This window comes from Aristolochia californica, unplaced genomic scaffold (genome assembly GCF_029961685.1).
Source record: "Aristolochia californica isolate CCGP_79_NKW_82.1479 unplaced genomic scaffold, dmAriCali1.0.hap1 SCAF_12, whole genome shotgun sequence".
In the NCBI taxonomy this organism is placed as follows: domain Eukaryota; kingdom Viridiplantae; phylum Streptophyta; class Magnoliopsida; order Piperales; family Aristolochiaceae; genus Aristolochia; species Aristolochia californica.
The window spans coordinates 1,832,600-1,854,838 of record NW_027181793.1 but is presented as its reverse complement, the minus strand read 5'-3'; the positions used below and the strand labels follow the sequence as shown (position 1 = coordinate 1,854,838).

At 43.4% G+C, this 22,239-nt stretch overlaps 1 protein-coding gene across 1 annotated transcript in view; it reads right to left on the bottom strand.

Moving 5' to 3' along the window:
* LOC137947053 (UDP-glucose:glycoprotein glucosyltransferase) overlaps positions 1-22,239 on the bottom strand; it is a 109,443-nt gene that overhangs the window by 12,293 nt on the left and 74,911 nt on the right. The window contains exons 18-24 of the mRNA XM_068793344.1: positions 21,350-21,444; positions 21,115-21,227; positions 20,773-20,980; positions 19,998-20,066; positions 10,997-11,142; positions 8,247-8,348; positions 7,246-7,390 (exon numbers count right to left, since the gene is read on the bottom strand). Coding sequence (XP_068649445.1) covers positions 7,246-7,390; positions 8,247-8,348; positions 10,997-11,142; positions 19,998-20,066; positions 20,773-20,980; positions 21,115-21,227; positions 21,350-21,444 — 878 coding nt within the window. The remainder of the gene's footprint in view (positions 1-7,245; positions 7,391-8,246; positions 8,349-10,996; positions 11,143-19,997; positions 20,067-20,772; positions 20,981-21,114; positions 21,228-21,349; positions 21,445-22,239) is intronic.

The window sequence follows — 22,239 nt, the reverse complement described above, 5'->3', positions numbered from 1 at the left end:
AACTCCTAATCCAACATCTCCAACGATCTCCAAAGCCCATCCCGCCCATGATATCATCCAAAAGTACCCAGTTTACCCAATCGAAAGCCTTTTCTAAATCCAACTTAGGTGTAAAAATTGGATCTTTCGAACGGGAAAAATGGTCAAACAACTCATGCGCCGCCATAGCGGAGTCCAAAATGATTCTACCTTTCAAGAAAGCACTCTGGCCATGACTGATAACAAGAAGGAGAACTGTTTTGAGCCTGTTTGCAAGGAGTCTAGCAATACTCTTGTAAGAACTCGAGATCAGACTAATAGGACAAAAGTCACTAGGTGTCTCAACATTTCTCTTCTTGGGGATCAGTGAGATAAAGGAGGCCCCCATGCTGCGAAAAGAGATGCCGGTCTTGAAGGAACCTTCAACCATCTTATAAATATCTCCCTTGGTAATTGGCCAAGCACGATGGTAGAATTCACCGTTGAATCCATTTGGGCCTGGGGCCCAATCCCAAGCCATGCCCAGGACTGCCTTTTCAATTTCCTTATGGGAGAAAGGAGCTTCAAGAATAGATGAAGCAAAGTGGGGGAGATGCCCAAAATGAAGCTGCTGGACTTTGGGCCGGTTAATAAAGTCATCAGTGTATAAATTTATGAAAAAACTGAGCAGCTCATTAGTAATATGGACCCTATCCGTAGTTACCATATTATTGATGTATAAGGAGGTAATTCGGTTGGAAAAAGTTTGTATTGGCATCTCCATCAATTAGCCATTTAAAACAGGCTCTTTGCTTCCAGCTGATTCTTTCCTGAACAAGGAGAGTTTGCAACTCCATTTGAAGCGAAAGGCAAGTGGAAAATTCAGATTGAGTTAGGTACCTTTGTTCTTCTGAAGAATCCAGCTCAGCCATGCGGTTAAGGAGAGAGGATTTTTTTCTCAAGCAGTTTGACAACGCCGGAAGGACCATTCCTTAAGAATCTTTTTAAGGAGTTTGAGCTTTATTGGAAGAGACCACTCTAGCCGACCCCAAGCCAGTAATTTGGATCACTAGGTTTTCAAAAGCACATCAAAATCATCATCTGAGAGATGAGGGGGGGACCTCCACACAAGGTGGACAATAGGATGGGCCAAGGGTCAGATCCTAACCAATTGAGGACTCTTCCGGAAATATCATCATAAAGATGAAGCCAATTTGAGTCGACAAGAAAATGATCCAACTTCTAGAGGATAGGGTGCAGCTGCCCATTAGACCAAGTGAAGCTTTTTCCCGAGAGAGTGATCTCTTCCAATTCTCCACTACTGATGAAGTCCGCAAAACCCCTCATAGAAAATGAGATGTGAGTAGTTGGAGGTTGCTTTTAGTCGTAAAAACAAATTGAATTGAAATCTCCCGCAAAAATCCAAGTCGGCAAAACCCCTCAAAGAAGATGAGATGTGAGTAGCTGGAGGTTGCTTTTCGTTGCAAAAACAAATTGCACTGAAATCTCCCACAAAAATCCACCGAAGAGGCCACTGGAGTTGGAGGTTAGAGAGCTCCTCCCAGAAATTCCTCCTCTCGCGATAACGGTTGGGACCGTAAACTCCAGCAAGGCACCACTAAGAGTCAGAACAGCGATCACGGAAATGAATCCTCACTGAGAAAGTTTCGTGATTGATGTTGATTGCATAAATAGAGAGCTATCCCATAGTACCATGATTCCACCAAAATGGCCGATCGAATTTACAGCTGACCATTGCAACGAGGGGTAGTTCCAAAGGTCACGAGCTAGGCTGTCGCTCGGACTTTGGCATTTTGTTTCTTGGGGCACCACAATAGAATGTTTGAATTGTGTAAGGAGGCGACAAATTACTACTCTCTTCCGCGAAGACCCAACTCCCCGGACATCCCAAGAGATCAAGATCATTTAGACCTGATTTGTTGAACTCCCACATCTTCTTGCTGTCCTGGAGTCTGCCCATGGAAAACCACTCTCAAGAGACATGCCACATTCATCATGTCTTGCCATGTTTTCATCTTACCGACTTCGTTCGGATTGTAGTTCTGTTGCCATCCTTCACAGTTGGAGGGAGGGGAGATTTGAATTGGTCAGGGGGGGATGTTTTGCTGGCCAAAGCAGTCCCTGATTGGCAACGGGCGGGGTCACTCTTTTTCCTTCTATGATAGGTAGCCATAACTGGAGGGGTTGGAAGATCCAGGTTGAGCGTGGTGTTAGGATTGGGCTCAGGTTCTGATGTGGTCTCTGGATCGTGAGCAGTGAGTGGGGAAGGTATTTCAGGTGGTTTCTGCATCGTGGGGATGAGGCTGGACGCAGATTTTTCCATGGAGTTTTAAGGGGTTGGTGAAGCTGTAGCCAAATCTGGAGGGGGTTGGTTTTGTCATGATTCGAAGTAAATCGTGTTTGGGAAAGGGCTGAAACCAAAAAGGGGATTTTGGAAGGCAGGGGTGAAGAAATTTTTTTTTATGGTTGTCTGGTGGTGGTGACAAGTCAGGATTTTTCTGGTGGGTGGGGGTCACGAGGTCTGTTTCTGGGTTTGAGATGCTCGGGGCAAGGATGTTGTAGGCGGATTTACCAAGACACAGAGCTAGAGATTCGTGGTGTGCTATGAGGAGGGGGGTGGCTGAGTCATTTCCGAGGTCTGTTGAGGAAAGGCATTTGCCGTGGTGGTGGTATTGATGGGTTTGACTATCAACGCGGAAGCCAGCGCTGCAGTTCAGGTTTGAAGGGGAAAGTTTGTATTTCGAAGGGAGTGGGTGGGTGTTTCGAGGTGAAATTTTGAGGTGGTATGTGGGGGAAGGAAGAGGTTGGCTGTCAGCGCTGAAGCCAGTGTTGTAGCCAAGGTATGAGGGGGAAGGTATGCATTTAACAAAGAAAGGGTGGGTGCTTGGAGGTGAAAATTAGAGGTGGCGTGTGGGGGGAGTTGGCTGACGAGGCAGTGTGGGGAAGGAGAGAAATCATTGCGTTCGAGGATGCAGGAGGGGGGGGGGGGGGGGGGGGGGGGGGGGGGGGGGGGGGTATTTTGAAGAAGTTGGTTTGGATTTTCGAGGTTTGGGGTGGTGTGTGGAGGGAGGGAAAGGGGGGATGATTGGACTGTTCGAAATTGTAGTGGCATTGGGAAGGCCAATTTGGCTTTTCGAGGTGTTAGAAACAGCTGGAAAGTTTTGTGGGGGAGGTTTGAAATTTGGTTTGAATTTGGGGTCGAATTTGAAAAAGTGTGTGGATTTGAATTTGAATTTGAATTTGGATTTGAATTCAGATTCAAATTCAACAAATTCCAGGCTGGGTCAGGTGAGTCTAGGTTTGGGGGGTGGTGTGATCGACTCCGTCGAGTTAGGGAGAGGAAGCAGGGTGGCCTACCTCAGTGGGGTGAAGTTCCAGCGAGTTCACCATGGATAGTTCTCCGATCACCACCTTAATCCAGAAAAATGTTTCTCTAATCACTAGCTTGAGGAAAAAAAATTCCGTCCATGGCAATGATGGGGCAACGAATACTTTACGATGTCGAGTTTGGCGCGGTTGACAGTTTCCTCCGCCCATTTGATCGGTTCTCCGAATTTACTGGCAAGCTGATTTAGGGACATTTCCGACCAAAGCTCCACTGGGATTCCGAGAAACCAAATCCATTGGCAGTATTGACTTCCGGGAGTGGTTGAAGGCCACACCTTTATCGCCGAGAAATTGATTTTGTGCGATGGTGATAGATGAAGGACATCTTCCATGACCAACGACGATTGAAAGGAGATCAGCCATTTCGAGTCGCCCAGATAGGAGGTGGTCAGATGGTAGTTGAGATTGAGAGTTTCTTCGACATATTGACAAAGATCATTGCTGCTCCAGCCCAGGGCTATTTCATCTATTGTCACTACTGCTTGCAAGAACATTCGGTCCTCCAAGAAAGAATCAGGTGGTAAGTTTATGGTGCTGTTTTGGAGCGTGTGGAGAGCAGGTGGCGTTGATAGGGGGGTTGTTCCAGTTTTAGTCGGTCGTGTGTGTGTGTGTTGAGGGGGGGGGGTTCTGAAAAATGGCTGACAAAGAATTTCGAAAGGACCGGATTTCTCTAGTATGTAGATCCGCGCCATGATCAAGCTTCCTCTACATTGGGTGATTTTGCATTCTCTGGCTGCATGGTACTTGAAAACTGAGAAAGAGTAGGTCATGGAGTTGAAACGGAACTCGCTCTGCTGAGGGGGCGAGGGACCATTGTTGGTGATGGAGTCGAAACAGCGGAGGCAATCTGGCTCCGCCGCCATTGGGATCGAAATGAAGGAGCATTTCGACCTGTTTCGTATTGTGATTCGAGTCGAAACACTACTCTTTTCCCAGAGACGTCGTAGAGAGATTTCCGAATCACCGAAAGAGAAGGTGACCATCGAAGAGGGGTTTCTCATACCTTTCTTATTTCGTTGTATCACCGTCCAATTATCAAAAAGATCATCTCAACTTTCTTCCTCGGCCTCATCCTCCATCACCGCCGATGGGATTGAGCATCGATGAAGGTCAACTTTCGAGAAGTAGGAATACCCCCTTTCTTCTTCATCCCTTCACCGAGTGGAAAGGGGGTCGCCATCGTGGTCTTCCTGATCTCCGCATCTATTTCATTTTTAAGATTCATGCTTTTTCCGTTGGATGACATGAGCACGCTCATCAAAAATTCTTTTTCCACGATCGACACTAGGGTAGAACCTCTTCTCTTCTCCATCTTTTGCGATTTCACGATTTTTCTCACCGAAACTCGTTTTGTCATCATCAAAATAGTGTTTGGACCTTACGATCGCAGCGCCGCGTCATCTCTCGCCGTTGTGCCGTCGCTCGATCGATATGACCTCTCACATCATCGTTGCTTTGTCTCTCCCGCATCATTGTTTTCTCTTCTCTTCTCGCGTCGTTGTTCTCAATTTTGCTCTCGATTTATTTTTTCCTCTTGTCGTTCGCTTGCTCTCTCCTCCCGCATCACTAGCCTCAGAACTTTGTTTACTCAGAAACACTATTCAATAGTCCATCATTGTTTTGATCATGAAAATCAGAATCACCTTCCATCAGTGTCTCTACATGTTTAGCACCTAACGATCCATAGTACTGTAACATATTTGTAACATACTTCCTTAAAATTAAGACAATTCCTACCTTACTTCGAGCAACTTCTATACCAAGGAAGTATTTCAATGAACTCAAATATTTAGTTTGAAAATGTTTAACTAGATCCTCTTTCACTTCAATTCCCTTTTTTGTCACTTCTGGACAAAATGATATCATCAACATACATAAGCAATACTACAATTCAAATGCTACTTCAAAACAAAAAGTGAGTGATCACAATGACTATGAGAAAAACCAAAGGACTCTACTTGGCTGAACTTATCGAATCATTCCCTAGAATTTTCTTGAGTCCATAGCTTGTCTTCTTTAATCTGCACACTTTCTAGTGGTTGCTCTATATACATTTCTTATTCTAGGTCACCATATAAGAAGACATTATTGATATCCAACTGAAACAATAGCTATCCCTGATTGACTGCTACACATACAAGAATTTTGACGACGGTCAATCAGGTAACAAGTGAGGTCTTAAATACATTAACACCATAGGTCTAAGTATATCCCGTAACCACCAATCTAGCTTTATATCTATCAATCGACCCATCAGCTTTATATTTTAGAATATAAGCCCAACGACATCCCACAATTGTAGCATTACGAGGTGGATTACACAATGTCCATGTACCTCTATCACGTAAAGCATCCATAGCTTGCTTCTACTGAGGAGATATCATGGCTTCTTGCACTGAAAAATGAATGGCACAAGAAGACAAGGACATAGCAAAAATTTGAATGGACAAAAAGAGAATTGATGATACAAAATGAGAAAGAGGATATTTAGTGGACAAAAAACACCTTTGCAAAGAGCAATATGAACATCTCACCATTTACCTCAAGAGCAGCAAAAGATGAAGATTTTGGTACAAGAAAGAGAGAGGGTACTTTTGTTTAGTGTCTTAAATTTCTTCAAGCATTGATAGACTTGTAATGGCTTTGACGTTTCAACATGAGGCAACTGGCTAGAAACATAGGACTAGGAGAAACAATACATGTATAATCAAAAGACGGAATGGACACCATGTCCAACCACAATGAACACATCTTTTGTCACATTTGCCATCACCGTGGCCTGTACCTCTACCAAAGCTATCACGGCCTTTGCCTTTACCACTTCCACCACAACACCGTACAGATTCTAATCGCCCTTGTGAGTTAAGAGTAGTTGTATCAACCACTTTTCACTTCTTTGTTCTCCTTTGATGTAATGGTTGTCTCTGTAAACATGACTCTACTAAATGCTTTGGGAAGTGATGGAACATCATCAAAGGCAAGTAATTGGGATCGAACTGCATCAAATTTCAATCGAGTGCGGAGACGGATTCGAATCTGAGTACTTAGAAACATTAATTAATGCTAGGGTCTTTCTTCCCATTTTCATGAAAGATATAGAACTTATATGTGCCTTCGTGGCCAAAATTGGCATCATGCTGCCATCAATGGCTGAAAACAATGTGGCTATCTTCCATATCAACAACATCAAAGAGGGGCTCATCAACTCAAAAGGAAATCATACATTGTTCCTAAATCAGTAATGGAGCCCATGTAGATTCAATGCCAATTTGTTCACAAAGACTTTGGATTCCAGGATTTCCTTGCATCCGCTATCAATTATAAAGTCACAAAACCTTGCCATACATGATAAACTTGGTTCTAAACATTTTCTTCCTCTGACTATCTGGTGACCTGCTTACTTACGTGTAAGATCTTCCTCACCAATCCCAGAGCTACACCTTTTTCACAGGGACAAGCGTACTCAACCCTAAGGGGCGGGCACAGGCAGGCCAGATTGGGATCAGGTTTTTGAAAGAACTGACCCTGCAGCAAAACCCCAACCAACAAAAAAAAAATCCAAAATGGGTTTGGAAACTAACCTTGTCCCCACCCCATTCCCCTTTCCCTCAAACCCGGTCATGCCCCAACCCCACCCCATCCCATCCACCCAGTTCATCGGATCATAACATTCTTATATTTATTATTTTTCCAAATGGTCCTCTATTATTTATTTTTTTAAAACAGATCAATTTATTCTTTAAATCTGTGATTTTATTGAACCTTCCTAAATTTCATCCCTATCTTTAATTAACGTCCTGATTTCATAGAATCATAAAAGACAACAAATGTAAGGTATTCATAAGTTCAACTGCATGTAAAGGTTTTGTTGGAACATACCACTGGATTGAGTACAATTCTCATGCTTGGTTGAATGCTTTTCCAAAATAAACGAAGAAGCGGAGCAAGCTTCTGGCCAGTAGGACTTAGTGGATCAATTACTGCATCTATATGTATGCTAGAACTTCCATTTAAAGTAACAGCACTGTCAAGCAAAGCACAGCATACTCAATATCAGTATTACAGCACAAATGACAACATAAAAAAAGAATGGCCTTATAAATGTCTCTTGACATGGTAACAATAGTACAGGATAGTGAAAACGAAAAAGACTTGTAGAGAGCTGACCTAACTATGAGGAGCAAATATATAGAATAAAGGAGGAAGGGGGTTTGTCCCAGCCAGCCACACATAGTTGCAACTAGGCTATGAGTACAAGAATGACCACAACAAGAGAATCATTGCTTGGAATCAACAACGAAGGATATGACTAGGGAGGCTATGACAAGGCTATGACTACAACCAGAAAGCCACAAATAGTTGCAACTAGACTATGACTACAACAATGGCAGACTCTCTTGACAAGGAAAGGGTTTCCCTTCAATCCCTCATTGTTAGGGATCTCCTTTGTTTGTAGTTCTTATCTCTGCCTTTGTGGCTAGTAAAATTTTCATTTCTCAAAAAAAAAAAAAAAAAAAAAAAAAAAGAACAAGGATGATGATGATCCATGACTTACTGGTTCATGTTAATTTAAAATGACACCATACTGGCCAAACCAGTTGTTGGAACCAGTTCAACCAGAGTGCACCACTTCACTGGATCAATGGTTGGATATCCAAAAACTTGAACAAGAACAGACAAACGCCGTGAAGAACTTCATTCATAAAAGGGATACCATCCCATCTCAAGCATATCGTGAATGTCAAATAGAAACACCACAAAGTGCCTTACAGTAAATTAGAAGAAAAAAAACAGTATCTTGACAAGAGCTCTTATCCATTTCCTCAGTTTGAAATAATGCTTTACATCTTCAAAGTACTATCAACAGGTGGAGTCCATACCTGCACTCAGCATTTAAGATCTCGAAGTGTGCCCTATCAGAACTTCTTTCACGAGTAGACAATGACGAAGAAACAAGCATAATAGAGTCACTGAAGAATTTACTGCACACCACAAAAGTGATATAAGGATTTTTTTCACACATATCCTAAAAGATGAAGCCACCAATAATGTCTAATTGATACATGTAATGCAGTTGAAGGTGCAATTCCAGCTCTTTTAAGAAGCATACAGCTTTATGTTCGAAATTTTCTAGACCTCTCATGGTTGAAGAAGACTCTTCTAGAATCATTTCATTTCTTTCTAGTTCCACAATTCCTTCTAGACGCCTTCAGCATTATTACAGAGATTCTCCATTTATGCTCTAACTTTGTTGTTACTTGGAATCATATGTCAAGATCAGCTAATCATGATACAGACAGGTTAGCTAAATCAGGTGGTTGTTTTAGATCATGTATTTCAGTTCGCCCCTTGAGGCCTTTCGTCTACACTCTTCTTAGTTACTTTATTTTTAATAAAAATTTACCATTTTCAAGAAATAAAAAAAATGAAAATAGTATGAATTCAAGGGAACATTGTAAACGTAAAAGCACTCTAAGATTGAAGCTTAAGAGCAACAAACATGCCTACGTGATAACAAAACTTTTTACTCACCAAGTCATTGAGTTTCAAATAAAATAAAAACATTTGCATTAGGTTCACAATCACGTTCCATAAGCAAGAAAATTTTAAATGCATAACTTCGAGATGAGTAGAGGAACAGCAAGAGGAATTGAATGGTGAAACTAGCAAAATCACGATTGTGGATGAACATTGTGGTCGGTGTCAAACGCCTAGCCAATACTACCCAAAAGACCGGTCTGTTAAGTGCGGAAAGCCAAGTACCTAACCCATCAGTGGTGGACGGAACCACCCAACTCTGACACCCACTGTTCCCATTCCCTACCGCTTCCGCCGGTATTCGAACGCGGAACGTGGTGTCCAGCTCTGATACCATGTCAAACGCCTAGCCAATACAACCCAAAAGACCGGTCTGTTAAGTGTGGAAAATCAAGTACCTAACCCATCTGTGGTGAGCAGAATCACCCAGCTCTGACAATCAGTTGGACCACGAGGCATAGCAGATTGTTAGACAGGTAGATGATCAAGAACTGCTGGTACCCCACGAACCAAAAAGCAGGAGATCAGGGATTGAAAGCAATTCATGTTCAGAAACAACGAAGAAAATCTTATGTGGAGCTTATCCCTTCCGGCTCATCTTATGTGGTAAAATGACAAACAAAACAGTGAATGGTATCAGTTTTGTCGACAACCTGGCCATTGCTCTTTAAGGAGCCATCATATAGCTTCAGAAGGCTCTTGTTAGGAAGGGGAGAATGGAGCTGTGGACGAGGCCATAAATTTTTCACTTCAGAGTTCAATACAGACAATTGATAAATGTCTATGGAATATCGGAGTCCAGAGTCACAAAGCTTATTGCTTGTCCTTTTGTTTTGGAGAAAGATGAGACTGGGTTGGATCGGAAATAAATAATTGTGCCACTTGCAACTATCTGGAAATCAATCAAAATAAGTACTTCGACACAGCCAATTAAAAGAGCACCACTAGCACAAAGATCCTTTCCACAATCACAGCAAATCAAACCTTCAAAGAGGCAGCAATGACAGTGGAGTATGAGAAGCAGAAAAGAAGTCAAGGATGGTGAAATCTTGAAAACAATATCTCAGTAGAACCGGAACAAGTTGAACCTCGGTTGGCCAAACTCTCCTGCAATTTGACAGGAAAGGTAGGATTTGATAATCTAGATCTTGAAGAAGCTGCCAAATGGACCCAACTTTTGAAGAAACTAAGAATCAAGAGAAAATAAGAGATAAAATAGCATGACAAGAGCAGCATGTTTGGTATCAGAGGAAGAAGAGAGAACAGAAGAGGTAAAGCTGCGTGAGAAGAGCAGCACTTAGGGATCAGAACTCAACCTTAAACTTCTTTGATTAATCATTTAAAGAGATACAACATCAAAAGATAAATATGCCCTTCTATTCAAATATTATAACTTGCTAAAAACCTACTCAACTCAACTTTACTTACCCAAAAAACATTCCTGACCTAAGAAGGTGAAAAAAACATCATAAAATGACCAAATAACCCTCGGTACATATTTCAACAACATTAATCAGGTATAAAGCAAGGATCTATGCTAGTTTAAGACTCGTTTGATTTGAATCGCATTTATGTTGTCCACCTCTCAGGCCCGTTGTCCCTTTCTTTAGTCTGGACATAAAGAGGAGTTTTGGTGGTGATAATCTGACATAAGTTAATGACAAGAAAAATTCTGAAGTTATTAGTTGGGATGCTGAACTTCAAATAATCAAATAAGGGATGGACATGGATCCAACTTTAGCATAAGGCAAGAGTGGAGTTAGCCCAAGAAGGTGTCATGAAAGATACATTCAATGATCTCCACCAACTGGTGGAGCAGTTAAAAATGTGATCCGCTTCCTCCTTCAGTAAGCACCAGCATGTAACAAGAATACACAGCTTTTCAAAGAGAATCTAATCTTAGTGAAAGACCAGAAATAACGTTGCAAGATGAAGTCTGAGAAAAACAAAAACAACCAGAGGCTACCCCAAACTAATTAAACATAGGTCTCAGATGGTAAAGGCAAGGGGCAACGCTTATTAGTATCCTCTGCACTATAAAATTTAACTTGAATTGCAAAAGATGACTTCAAAATATATAATGTAACCAAACCTTGTTAGATCATCAGGGTTCACATCTTGCCAGTCAACTTCTTCAATAATTTCCGCGATGTGTTTTACTCTCTGCTCAAACTCCACCTCTTCTAGGAGACGAAGATCATCGCTTAAGAAGGTACTGTGCTCCACAGGAAATATCACCTGGCCAATACTTTGGAATAAGATGCATTTCTCGGAACAGTGCTAGTTGTATCAAGAATAGTTACTGCCCCAGCTACAGAGGAAAGATGAGAGGGGGGGAGGGGGCAGAGAAATCTATAGTATCAACAGATGAAAATGAGCAATAGAGAACAACCATAACCAATTATGACAAAAGAGTTACATGGATGACAACCATTACTCTTCATAGAAATCAAACACGTCTAACTGCAGAGTAAGCTTCCATAGGAATGTCCTAGATTTGCTATTTTATTTTCATATTATACTTTCTCCTGTTCTTTATTCTTGAATTGTGTTTCTTCACCTGGTTTATGTTTTATTCAATTGCCACCCTTTTGAAATATATAGGAATGTCCTAGATTTGCTATTTTATTTTCATATTATACTTTCTCCTGTTCTTTCTTCTTGAATTGTGTTTCTTCACCTGGTTTATGTTTTATTCAATTGCCACCCTTTTGAAATATATATATATATATATATATATATATATATATATATATATATATCTGGGAACGATAAGATAAGTGGAAGCAGTAGACTCCTCCATGCCTACAGATAAAGCACCAGGTCCAAATGATTATAATTCTAAATTGTCTAAAAAAGGTTCATCTTTTTTGCAATAAGATTTCTTATTGCTTTTTTATTATTTTTACCATAATGGTGTTAAATCTAATGGAATGGGAGCTTCTTTAATTACCTTTATCCCCAAAAACTCAGGTGTTGAAGACCCCAGAGATTTTCGACCGATAAGCCTCCTATCTAATGCTTATAAGTTAGTCGTTAGGCTCCTAGCTAACAAGCTTAAGAAGGTTCTCAATTTGATTATTAGTTTCAACTAGAAAGCCTTTGTTAAGGGAAGTTAAATTCTGGATTCGGTTTTTATGACCAATGAGTTTTGCACTGGTCTACTAATCAAGGAGCTCTTTTAAAAGTAGATATGGAACTTCTTGTTTGATAAGTAAGAAAGTCAGAATCGAGATGCGCCGCACCAGAAGACGAGAGCTTTGTCCTTCGGCCCGGCAATGGGAAAACCACTGCAAACAAGACGACCACCTTTGGGCATACAACCCCTCGGGGCGCCTTCCAGACTGACGACACTATTCAAGGAGATGAGCACCTCCACCATCAGCAGTGCAGCACAGAATGGATGACCACCACAGCCGAAGATGACATTCAGAGGACCACCGCAGTAGCAAAAGACGACAGCCGTCCCCAAAAAACGGTGCACATCCAGGCATCCCACAGAAGACTAAGACATGAAAATCTACCTCTTCTTACCACTAGCCACCATAACCCTGTCGACCACCTCGCCGCAACACATTCCCTAGCCTCCCAACCGTTGGCCAGACTACCCAACTACCTTCCCCCAACCTCCCCCCACTGCCACCCACATTGAATACTCCGCCTCTTCACCCCCAACCGGACAAAAACTTCCAAACTTCACCTCCATCACCCTTCTGCCCAAGCACTGACAGTCTGCAGGGCGAAACTAGCACATGCCCTTCTCGTCTATACATCCCCAGGCACCTTGCATGGCTCCCTTATTTCACATTGGTTTGCAACCCATCTCCTACTCGACTACACTCTACATATTTCCCACATCTAACATCACACCTAGCTCCTCACCCTCTAAAACCCAGTTGACATAACTGCCACAAAAGAAGCCATCGCCCACCCAAGTTCACCCATCCTTGCAGCTGACAACCATCTCACACTAACTTCTCCTTTGGGCAATGGATAACCATCAAGCATCCTTGGCAGCTTTTCAGAGATTCCTTGGCCCCTCTAATCCCTCTTTGCCAACTCAATCACACCCCCCTCCACATCACCCTGACCCCTCCTTGCCAGACCAAGCCAGATACCACCCTCTGCCAGCATAACCCCCCGAGACACCTCACAACCACTCTGAACCCCATCCAGGTCAACCCAAAAAATATGGCCCTCATCCCCATGCCAACTCAATCCCACCCCCCTCCACATCACCCTGACCCCTCCTTGCCATACCAAGCCAGATACCACCCTCTGACAGCATATCCCCCCAAGACACCTGACAACCACTCTGAACCCCATCCAGGTCAACCCAAAAAAAATGGCCCTCCATCCCAGCCGCCAGCCTGACCATCTTCCTCCCTTTCCTCCCCCTTCCTATTTCCTAAACAGAGATGCTTCTTTCTCATCCCACACCACTTTCAGTCATGAACCCTCGTCCCTCCTCCCCAGCTCCTTCATCACCAACTAGCCACTCGGACTCCAAATCATCTGCCACCACTCACATCATCCCACACCCTTGGCCCTCTACTGTCCCAGGAGTGCTCTGGTCTCACCTCTCCACTGCTCCTGGCCAAGTACAGCAGGAAGGGAAAAGGCCGGCTTCACCAACCCTCATCCGGGGAGCCAAGCTGCCTTCAACAATTCCCTCTCGACCAAACCTCAGGTGCATCTCCTTCCCCCCTCTAGCGAGCGATCCAAACAACTCATCACTTGACTCCAATCCGAAAAGCACAAGTACGATGAGGTGACTTGGAACCAAATGATGGAACTGGCTGACAAATTTAGAGTTGTCTACTCTGGACAACTCCCTGGTGTGGACGAGCAAGCTGGAATCCCCAAACCACAATCAAGATGATAATTATCTCCTCAAACGTCCAGGGAATTGGCTCATGCCATAAGCGAGTTACTATTAGGATCATCCTTTCCCAGCACAGGCCTTCAATTGCCATCCTCTAGGAGTCAAAATGTAAATCTCTAGCAGTCACCACTGTGAGGGACCTTTGGTACTGCTCTGAGCTGGAATGGACAGCCATTAATGCCATCAGTCATTTAGGGGGCCTCCTCCTCTGGAATCCTAACTTTGTTGAGGTTCTTAGCACCAAGATTGATACCCACACAATTGGGCTCCAACTCTATGATCGGCATATGGGCCACACCAGGAGTCTTGATGGAGTCTATGGCCCCATTCACTACAGTGCTCGTGTTGCCTTCTGGGAGGAACTTCACAACCGCCTACTAGGCTGGACCACTCCTTGGCTCCTTGCTAGGGATTTCAATGCAATTTGATTTTACTTCGAGCAAACCCTGCCGGCCACCAGGATCACATCTACTATGAGGGTCTTCAATGACCTCACATCTACTATTGGTGTGGGATACCAGTACCATAGAGATGCTTGATCATTGTTGTGACACATACTCCCTTGGAATCAAGTTGACAGACAAAGGTTCGGGGAATATTTGGTGCCTAGTGGGTGTTTATGGCCCTACCAGACACCATGAGCACCACATTTTTTGGGATGACCTCTTGAGGACTTGTCAGATGTGGCCTATTCCATTGATGCTTGCGGGCGACTTCAAGATTACCGCTTCTGCCATGAGAAATCCCTGCCATCTTAGAGAATCACAACCTCCATGAGGCTCTTTGCTGACTTTTTGGGCTGCTGGGATCTAGACAAGATTACCCTATCTGGGAAGACCTACACTTGGTCAAATGGCAGACTTGGAGTCTCCCTCCACGATAAGGAGACCACTGAAGCGATTCTAAAAAATTTGCAAGCTGTGAAGGAGACTGGAGAGCTCAGCAGTGGTCGAGTCAACAATTCCGAGAGGGCCAGAGTAAGAGAGGATGGTAGTGCCCCCTGGATAAAAAATCACCCCACCAAACCAAACCAAACCTGGGTTCCCAAAGGAGCTACCATCAAAGTTTAGCTTATAATATCAGGAGGGAGGAGGCACCCAAATAACAACTTGGCGGGGGGCAATGGGGACAGACATCTGAGCAATAATCTTCCAATTGGTGAGGACTAGGGCACAAGAGAGGCAGGCAAACTCTTTCCGGGTGCGGATCTAGGTAAATATGAGCCCAATGACTATGAAGGAAACCTCAACAGTAGAGCAGAAAGTACAGTCAAACCGTTTGGAGTTCCTTTTCTTCCAAAGGCACCAAGGAACGAAAGTAATGCAGGCAGCCATTAGAAGCTTGCCCAAGTTGGCAGGCGGGTTTCAGAGAAGAAACAACACATGGTGCTCAGGTCAAGAGGGATGCAGAAGTTGAGCCCCATGATGTCAATCATGTAGGTCCAGACCTTCCACGTGCAGTCACAATGGAGGAGGAGGTGATTCACAATTTCAGCCACCGTCCGCAAAAAGGGGCGGAGAGGATCGGGAGTGGTGTTGCAACGCCTAATAAGGTTGTCTGCAATAAGGATCTTGTTGTGGCAAGCATTCTAAAGGAAAAAACTTCACCTTGGTCGGGGCCAAGAGGCACCAGGCAAGAGCAGCTGGATATGGGGCGGGAGGCCAGGTCCATCCCATTAGATGACCGTACGTCGAGGAGACCGAGAGTCGCCTATCATCAGGGAGCCAAGTCATCCGGTAAGCCATCTGAGGGCGAACCATAACACTACCGAGACTATCAATCAAGACACAAGCAGAAATGGCATCCACATCAGTAAGGCCACATCTAAGGCAGAGATTCCATGAGTCATTCCGCCAAGCATCAGAGACAGATAAGTCGCACTGGTGGTAAGTTGAAGTAATGGAGGGTAAGATGAGGCAAGAGCGCTATCACCTGACCACAAATCCATCCAGAAATGCAAACTGGAGCCATATCCAACAAAAAAACGAATGGCAATGCGGAAAGAGGAGAACAAATGAAACATGGTCATCCAGATGGAGGAGAGATGACCACAGTTGCCGCCAGTGATCCATCTATCACCACGAAGCCCCCGAGGAAGAATTGAGCTTCCAAAACCACTTGAGCAATAGAGCATGTCCCATTTCCTTGGAGTGCCTGATCCCTAGCTCACCCAAAGATTTTGGCTTACACACTTCATCCCAACTAACAAGGTGATAATGAAACTCGTTTCCTGTGCCACGCAACAGAAAATGTCTCTTGATCATGTCAATGCGCCGGCTAATAGAGGCAGGCCAAGCCAGGAAAGAGAGGAAGTAGTTGGGAATACCCGCAAGGCATGATTTTAAAAGGATCAATCTACCAGCCTTGGAGAGCATCCTACCCTTCCAAGAGGAGAGGCATCGCTCAAGCCACTCAATCACAGGAGCTCAGAGACCCATCTGGGTCTACTGTCAGTAAGAAGAAGACCCAGGTAGTATGTGGGAGCAATTGCAATGGGACATCGTAGAGTCTTTGCCATAATCTAAAGCAAGTAGGGGGAGGGGGGGTCGATGTGATATCCCATGAAGGTTGACTTTCCCCAATTAACTTTCTGACCAGAAGTGATCCCACAAAAAGGCCCTTTAATGTTGCGAACCTGGTCAAGTGTGCCGACGCCAAAGCAAATGGTGTCATTCGCAAACTAGAGCAGGGGGATGTCAAAGCAACTATCTTTGGAGATAGCCTCTAACCAACCAATGTTGCGGGCATAGTAGAACATAGAGGATAAGTACTCAACAATGATGTTGAAGAGGAGTGGGAGAGGGGGTTTCCATGACGGATGCCTCGAGTGCCCTGGAAGAAGCCACAGACCGTGCCATTGAGGAGCAAGGAGAAAGAGGCTAAAGAAATACAACTACAGATCCAAAATCTCCATTGGTTTTCGAGGCCCATATGCTACATAATGTCGTCCAAGAGGGACCAACTAACTCAGTCGAAAGCCTTCTCAAGGTCCAACTTGAGGACAAACCGTGGCCGGCCCATCTTGGCAAAATGATCCACAATTTCATGTGTGGCCATAGCTAAGTCAAATATATCACGGCCTTTGAACACCCTGGCTTCGGTGTATGATGGAAGGTAGAAACAACCTTGAGACAACATGCCAAGATGCTAGCAATGCTCTTGTAGGGACTTGAAATGAGGTTGATCGACCGATAATCTTAAGGGTGCTCCACACTAGTTTTCTTGGGTACCAGAGCAATAAGAGAAGCACCCACGCTCTTAAAGGTGATTCCACGATCATAGAAGCTTTGGACCATGGAAATGATGTCCAACCTCACAGCGGGGTAGCAAGCCTTGTAAAATTCCCCGTTGAATCCGTCAGGCCTCGGGGCCTTATGTCGGGGGAGTCCCAATACAGCAACCTCAACCTCCAAGTCAGAGAAAGGAAGCTCAATGAAACTCACTAAAATTGGGGAAATCGCGGAGAAGTGAAGACTGGAGAGCTTGGTCCGGTGGTGGTGCTCTTTGTACAGATCTACAAAGAAAGTGAGAAAAACAGCATCATTTAAAAAAAAAAAAAAAAAACTGAGAAAAACATTAGTAATGGAGGTCCTATCCAAGGTAACCTCGTTGTCAATAGACAAGGAGGTGACCCGGTTAGTCCTCCTGCGGGCCGAGGCGATAGCATAGAAGAACTTTGTGTTAGCATTCCCCTAGGCCAACCACATGAAGCGGGTTTTTTGCTTCCATTGAACCCTTTGGGAGTGCAAAATAGATTGAAAATTGCATTGAAGAGATATGCGGTTAGAAAACTCAGCATGAGTAAGACATCTTTGTTCCTCAACCATATCAAAAGCAGCAATCTGAGGCTAGAGAGAGGATTTCTGAGAGGAGGTAACAAGGCGACGCTACGAGGACCATGATTTCAGTTTTACTTTGAGACGCTTCAACTTGCGGGGGAGAGACCAACCATCATAGTTAGGGTCACAGACGACGTTGCCGGCGAAGTGCATAACCAACAACCAAGAATTATCAAACCTGAAAGGTGCAGGCTCCCATTTATCAAGTTTGGTATGAATCTGAATAGGCCAGTGGTCGGAGCCAGCACGGCTCCAAACCGACCACAAGTATCGCCGTAAAGTCTGAGCTAGTCACCAGTGGCAAGGAACCCATCAAGCTTGGAAAGGATGGGAGGCCTCTGACCATTTAACCAAGTAAATGTCTTGCCAGAGAGGTTGATTTCTTCCAACTCAAAATTGTTGATAAGGTCAGCAAATTGCCTCATGGTTAAGGTAGTCTGGGAGGTAGAGGAAGACTTCTCATTACAAAAATAGGTTGCATTGAAATCCCCGACAAGGAGCCAAGGAATGGGCCAAAGAGGTAGAAGGCCAGAAATCTAATCCCAAAAAGAGCGACGATCCCGGTATCTGGTAGGGCCATAAATGCCGTCAAACCCCCAAGTGAAACCAGTGCATCTATCATGCAACTTAACTCCAATAGAGAAAGAGCCAATCATGTGATCTAATACTTCAACTGCAGAGGAGTTCCAAAGGAGAAAGAGGCCACCAGAAGACCCAGTAGCATTGATGGCAAGCCATTCTAAATTATTACAACCCCGAAGGTCATGCATAATGGAATTGGAAAGGTTCTGACATTTATATTCTTGGAGGATTACAATAGATGGGTTACTTCTGGAAAGAAGATTATGAACAGTAGCACGCATTCAGGAGGATCCAATCCCACGAACATTCCAAGAAAGAATAATCATTTCTTGACTTCTCTACAAACTCCTGATGTGGTCTTGCCACCCAAAATGTTATCAATGTAAACCACTCCCATTCTTCGAGCCAACTCGGAGATACGACCCCAAGTTTCATCATCAAACTAGTGGCACTCATTCTGCAAAAGCAAGTAGAGCTGTCAGTTTCTATCATCCGGCAGGGGAAAGCAAAAGTCTCCATGAATCATTTCCCCTAATTGGCGGGGAGGGCCACTAGGCTCCCCAGGAGGGGAGGCTTGGTCAGAAGTGTGACGACGACTCTAGTAGATCGCCAAATGAGGAGGTGATCTAGTAACAGGTCGCCTGGGTTGACTGGTCCTAGACGAGGAAGAAGATGAGGACTCACTGCCGAAAAGGAGGGAGGAGGTGGGTCTGGGAGGGGGCTGGCTCGACGGTGAGAGGTCCATACGAGCGATAGGGGGGGCAATGATGGCAGACAGGGTCTGAGGGGATATTTCAGAGGGTTCTTTTTGAAAAAGGGGGCAATGGGGATGGTTATGTGGGAGCAGGGGTAGGGGGAATCGGGTTGTTGTAGGTGTGTGAGATGTTGGCAACCGTCCCAAGTGGGGGGGGGGGGGGGGGGGGCACGAGGATGGCCAAGTGTCAGGAGCAAGGAGGTGTCCTAGTATCGATGCGATGCCAGGGAGGGAGTAGGGGTGTCAATGTGGTGGGGGATCTCTGTCGGGGGTCAGATGCTGATGGGAAAGGTGGGGTAGGTAATCTGAGACATAGAGGCAAAATGCTGTCTAGAGGTGGGACTGATCAGCGTCAAGACACAGGAAAGTCGTCCCAGAGTGAACGCGGCTGAGGCTGATGAAGAGCCTGGCTTGGTCAAGTCGTCAACGTTCAGCCGTGCTACTGTCCAGTCTGATCAAAGTACCAAAGCGGCTGGCAATGAGAGTGAATACACCGCTCTCCCAGAGTTCAAGCGGAAGGCCCGTAATCCAAATCCACTGACCGAGGCCATGGTGATGCAAGGAGGGACTCCAGTCACAAACTGAAGCAATGGGGGTAGAGACTGCAAGCCGAGTTGTCATCCTGCAGTCATCAATTGATCCACTCATTTAGGTAAAGATATGATTCCAAGGGGCTATAATACAAGCATGTGTGGCATTGGAACCTGTCTTATATGAGCTTGCCCTCAGCCAGTGGCGTGCAGGAGGAGACCAAGGCAGCACAAAGGAGGCGGTCAAAACCATTCGGAATCAGGTTTGGAGGAATTGAAATGGTGTCATGATTTTGTTCCAGGGTTGATCTCCATTAATTTTGCTTTTTTTAATTTTCATTGTACTATTGGAGTGAAACTAGCTCTTACCATTATATATTTTGTACATTCTTTCTTTGTGGTGAAAGTGGCTTTTCCCATAGAAAAAAGTATTTTGTACATCCTTTCTCATAATGCTATTCTCACCATTCTTACAAAAAAAAAAGTTAGACAAGAAGACTCACCCTTCCATTCGTAATAACTGCACAAGAACCAGATCTAACTCCAAGTTGCCTGAACAAAAAATGGGCCGCCTGCAGCACATTTAACTATTGCAATCAAATATCAAACAAATTTTTGGAGAGCAACAAGCTCTAGGACTCAAAAACGAACACAGCACTAACAAACAGAACTTGTCATGTGTAAACAAAAAACATTGACTTCTTGTAACTGTTACTGGAGGTTTGTGAGTAAAATAGGCATAGGTAACCTGCTCTTCTCCCTAGAATTCATTTTTAAAGTTAAGAGTAAACTGTGGACTGCAGGCTGTGTAGGTTTGTATTAAAAGACGCACAGCACAGCCTATGGGCATCTGCTGGTTAGTGAAAGGGGGTATGAAATTTATGAATTACAAGACCCACAAGTGTTACAAAAAACAAAACCAGATGCATTGAGTTGCTTCAGTTCTGAAAGTAAATGTAATAGGGGTCGTTTTAGACTTACTGCAATGAAGCGAATATGGGTGTATAACATTTCCCTTGTTTTTATTCCCTCAGTTCCCTTGGGAATTCCGTCCCCTTTTGTTATATTTACTCTCAGTTTTCTAATAAATCTTTGCCATTCAGAAAAAAAAAATCCATAATATAATATTAAATACAGAAAGAAATATTCCAAACGAAATTTATGTGCTAGCAACTACACAGGTAAGTATCATCAAGACAAGCGACCAGGAAAATGGAGTGGACCAACAGCGTGATACAATACAAAAAAAAAAAAAAAAAAAAAAAAAAAAAAACAGACCTTATCCAATTGGTTCTTCACGATGTCTGGAGAGAATTCTAAAAGAGCTGCTCTATACTCCATAGAAGGAATACCATTTGCTTCAGCCAGCTCACAGACTCTATCAATAAATAACTGAGTACTTTCAGCATCAATTGCTCTAAGCATATACACATGCTCAAAAACTGAACAAACCCGATAGAGAAATTCAAGTATTTTCTGCTTGTTACTGTAACACCACAAGAAAACCACTAATCAGTACCAATGCATCAGAAGACATTTCAAAGCACAACGTGAAAGTAGAAGGACAATAACTGAATGAAATAAAAAAGCACCAGCAGCAACCAAAAGTGAATAATCGACCTGAATGTGGAAGCACTAATTTTAAAAACATTCATCAAGTGTAAAGAAGGCAAATCAGCAACATTGTTGACATTGAATAGTATACCAATACGTGCCCTTTTAGACCCTTGCATCTGCATCAACATTCTAACATTACTTCCACCAACAAAAAGAGAAAGAAACGGAGAATGAGAGATAGACAGACAAAGTCAAAGAGAGAAAGAGAAATAAAAATGCATAATGATAAAATATTGACCAGGTGGTGAATGCCTTCTTGCAGTAATTTGATTCCTTTCTTCGATGTAACATTCACAACAAGAAGATGAGTAATTGGCTTTATATCATCAGCAGCTGAAACAAACCTTCGATCAGCATCAAACAAAAAATATGCCATTTAAAAAAGAACAAGCAAATGCCACACACAAGAAGCAAAGCATACAACTATAAATTAAGGATAAATAGATTCGCGAAAGTGCTACTTTACTTTCAATACCCAGTAGTAAAATGGAAATAATATTGATTTGAACATCTGCATTAACCATAGGTTGTTTATTTTTGTATTGAAAATGGACATTTACAGCACCTTTGTAATGAATACTGAAGGCATAATTTCTGAGAATTAGGTGTAGTTTCAGAATAGTCCTCTTTACTGTTTTACCTTTTTCCTTGGACAAATAGCAGAAATATTCAGCAAAGAGGGGAAAAAAGGTGTCTCAAAAGGCACAAAAGTAGACAATGATCAAGCCACCTCTTAGTTATAATTAAAGACAGAGCATATTTACCAAGGACTAAGTTTACATAAGATTATTATAAATACAGTGAAGGAGTGGATGAGCAATTCCTCATTGTTTGCTCCCAGTGGTTTATTAGTATTTTTCTTTCTAGTCACTGGGTACAGTTTGGTCCTTGGTTTTCCTGCCGCTCAGTCTGAAGCATTATGAATGTTCCTCGTATTTCCCATTTTCTGCTTCCAATAAAAATCCTCTTAATTAATAATAAAAATAAGAAAAGGATAGATAGCAAGAGGAAGGACATATAGCAAATAGATCAAGTCTGCATCCTCTCCCCTTTTTCTTTTTTTCACTCTAAATCCCTCTTTTTAGTGTTTTGTCCCTTTTCTCACTCTCCGCTCAGCTGTATGAATTT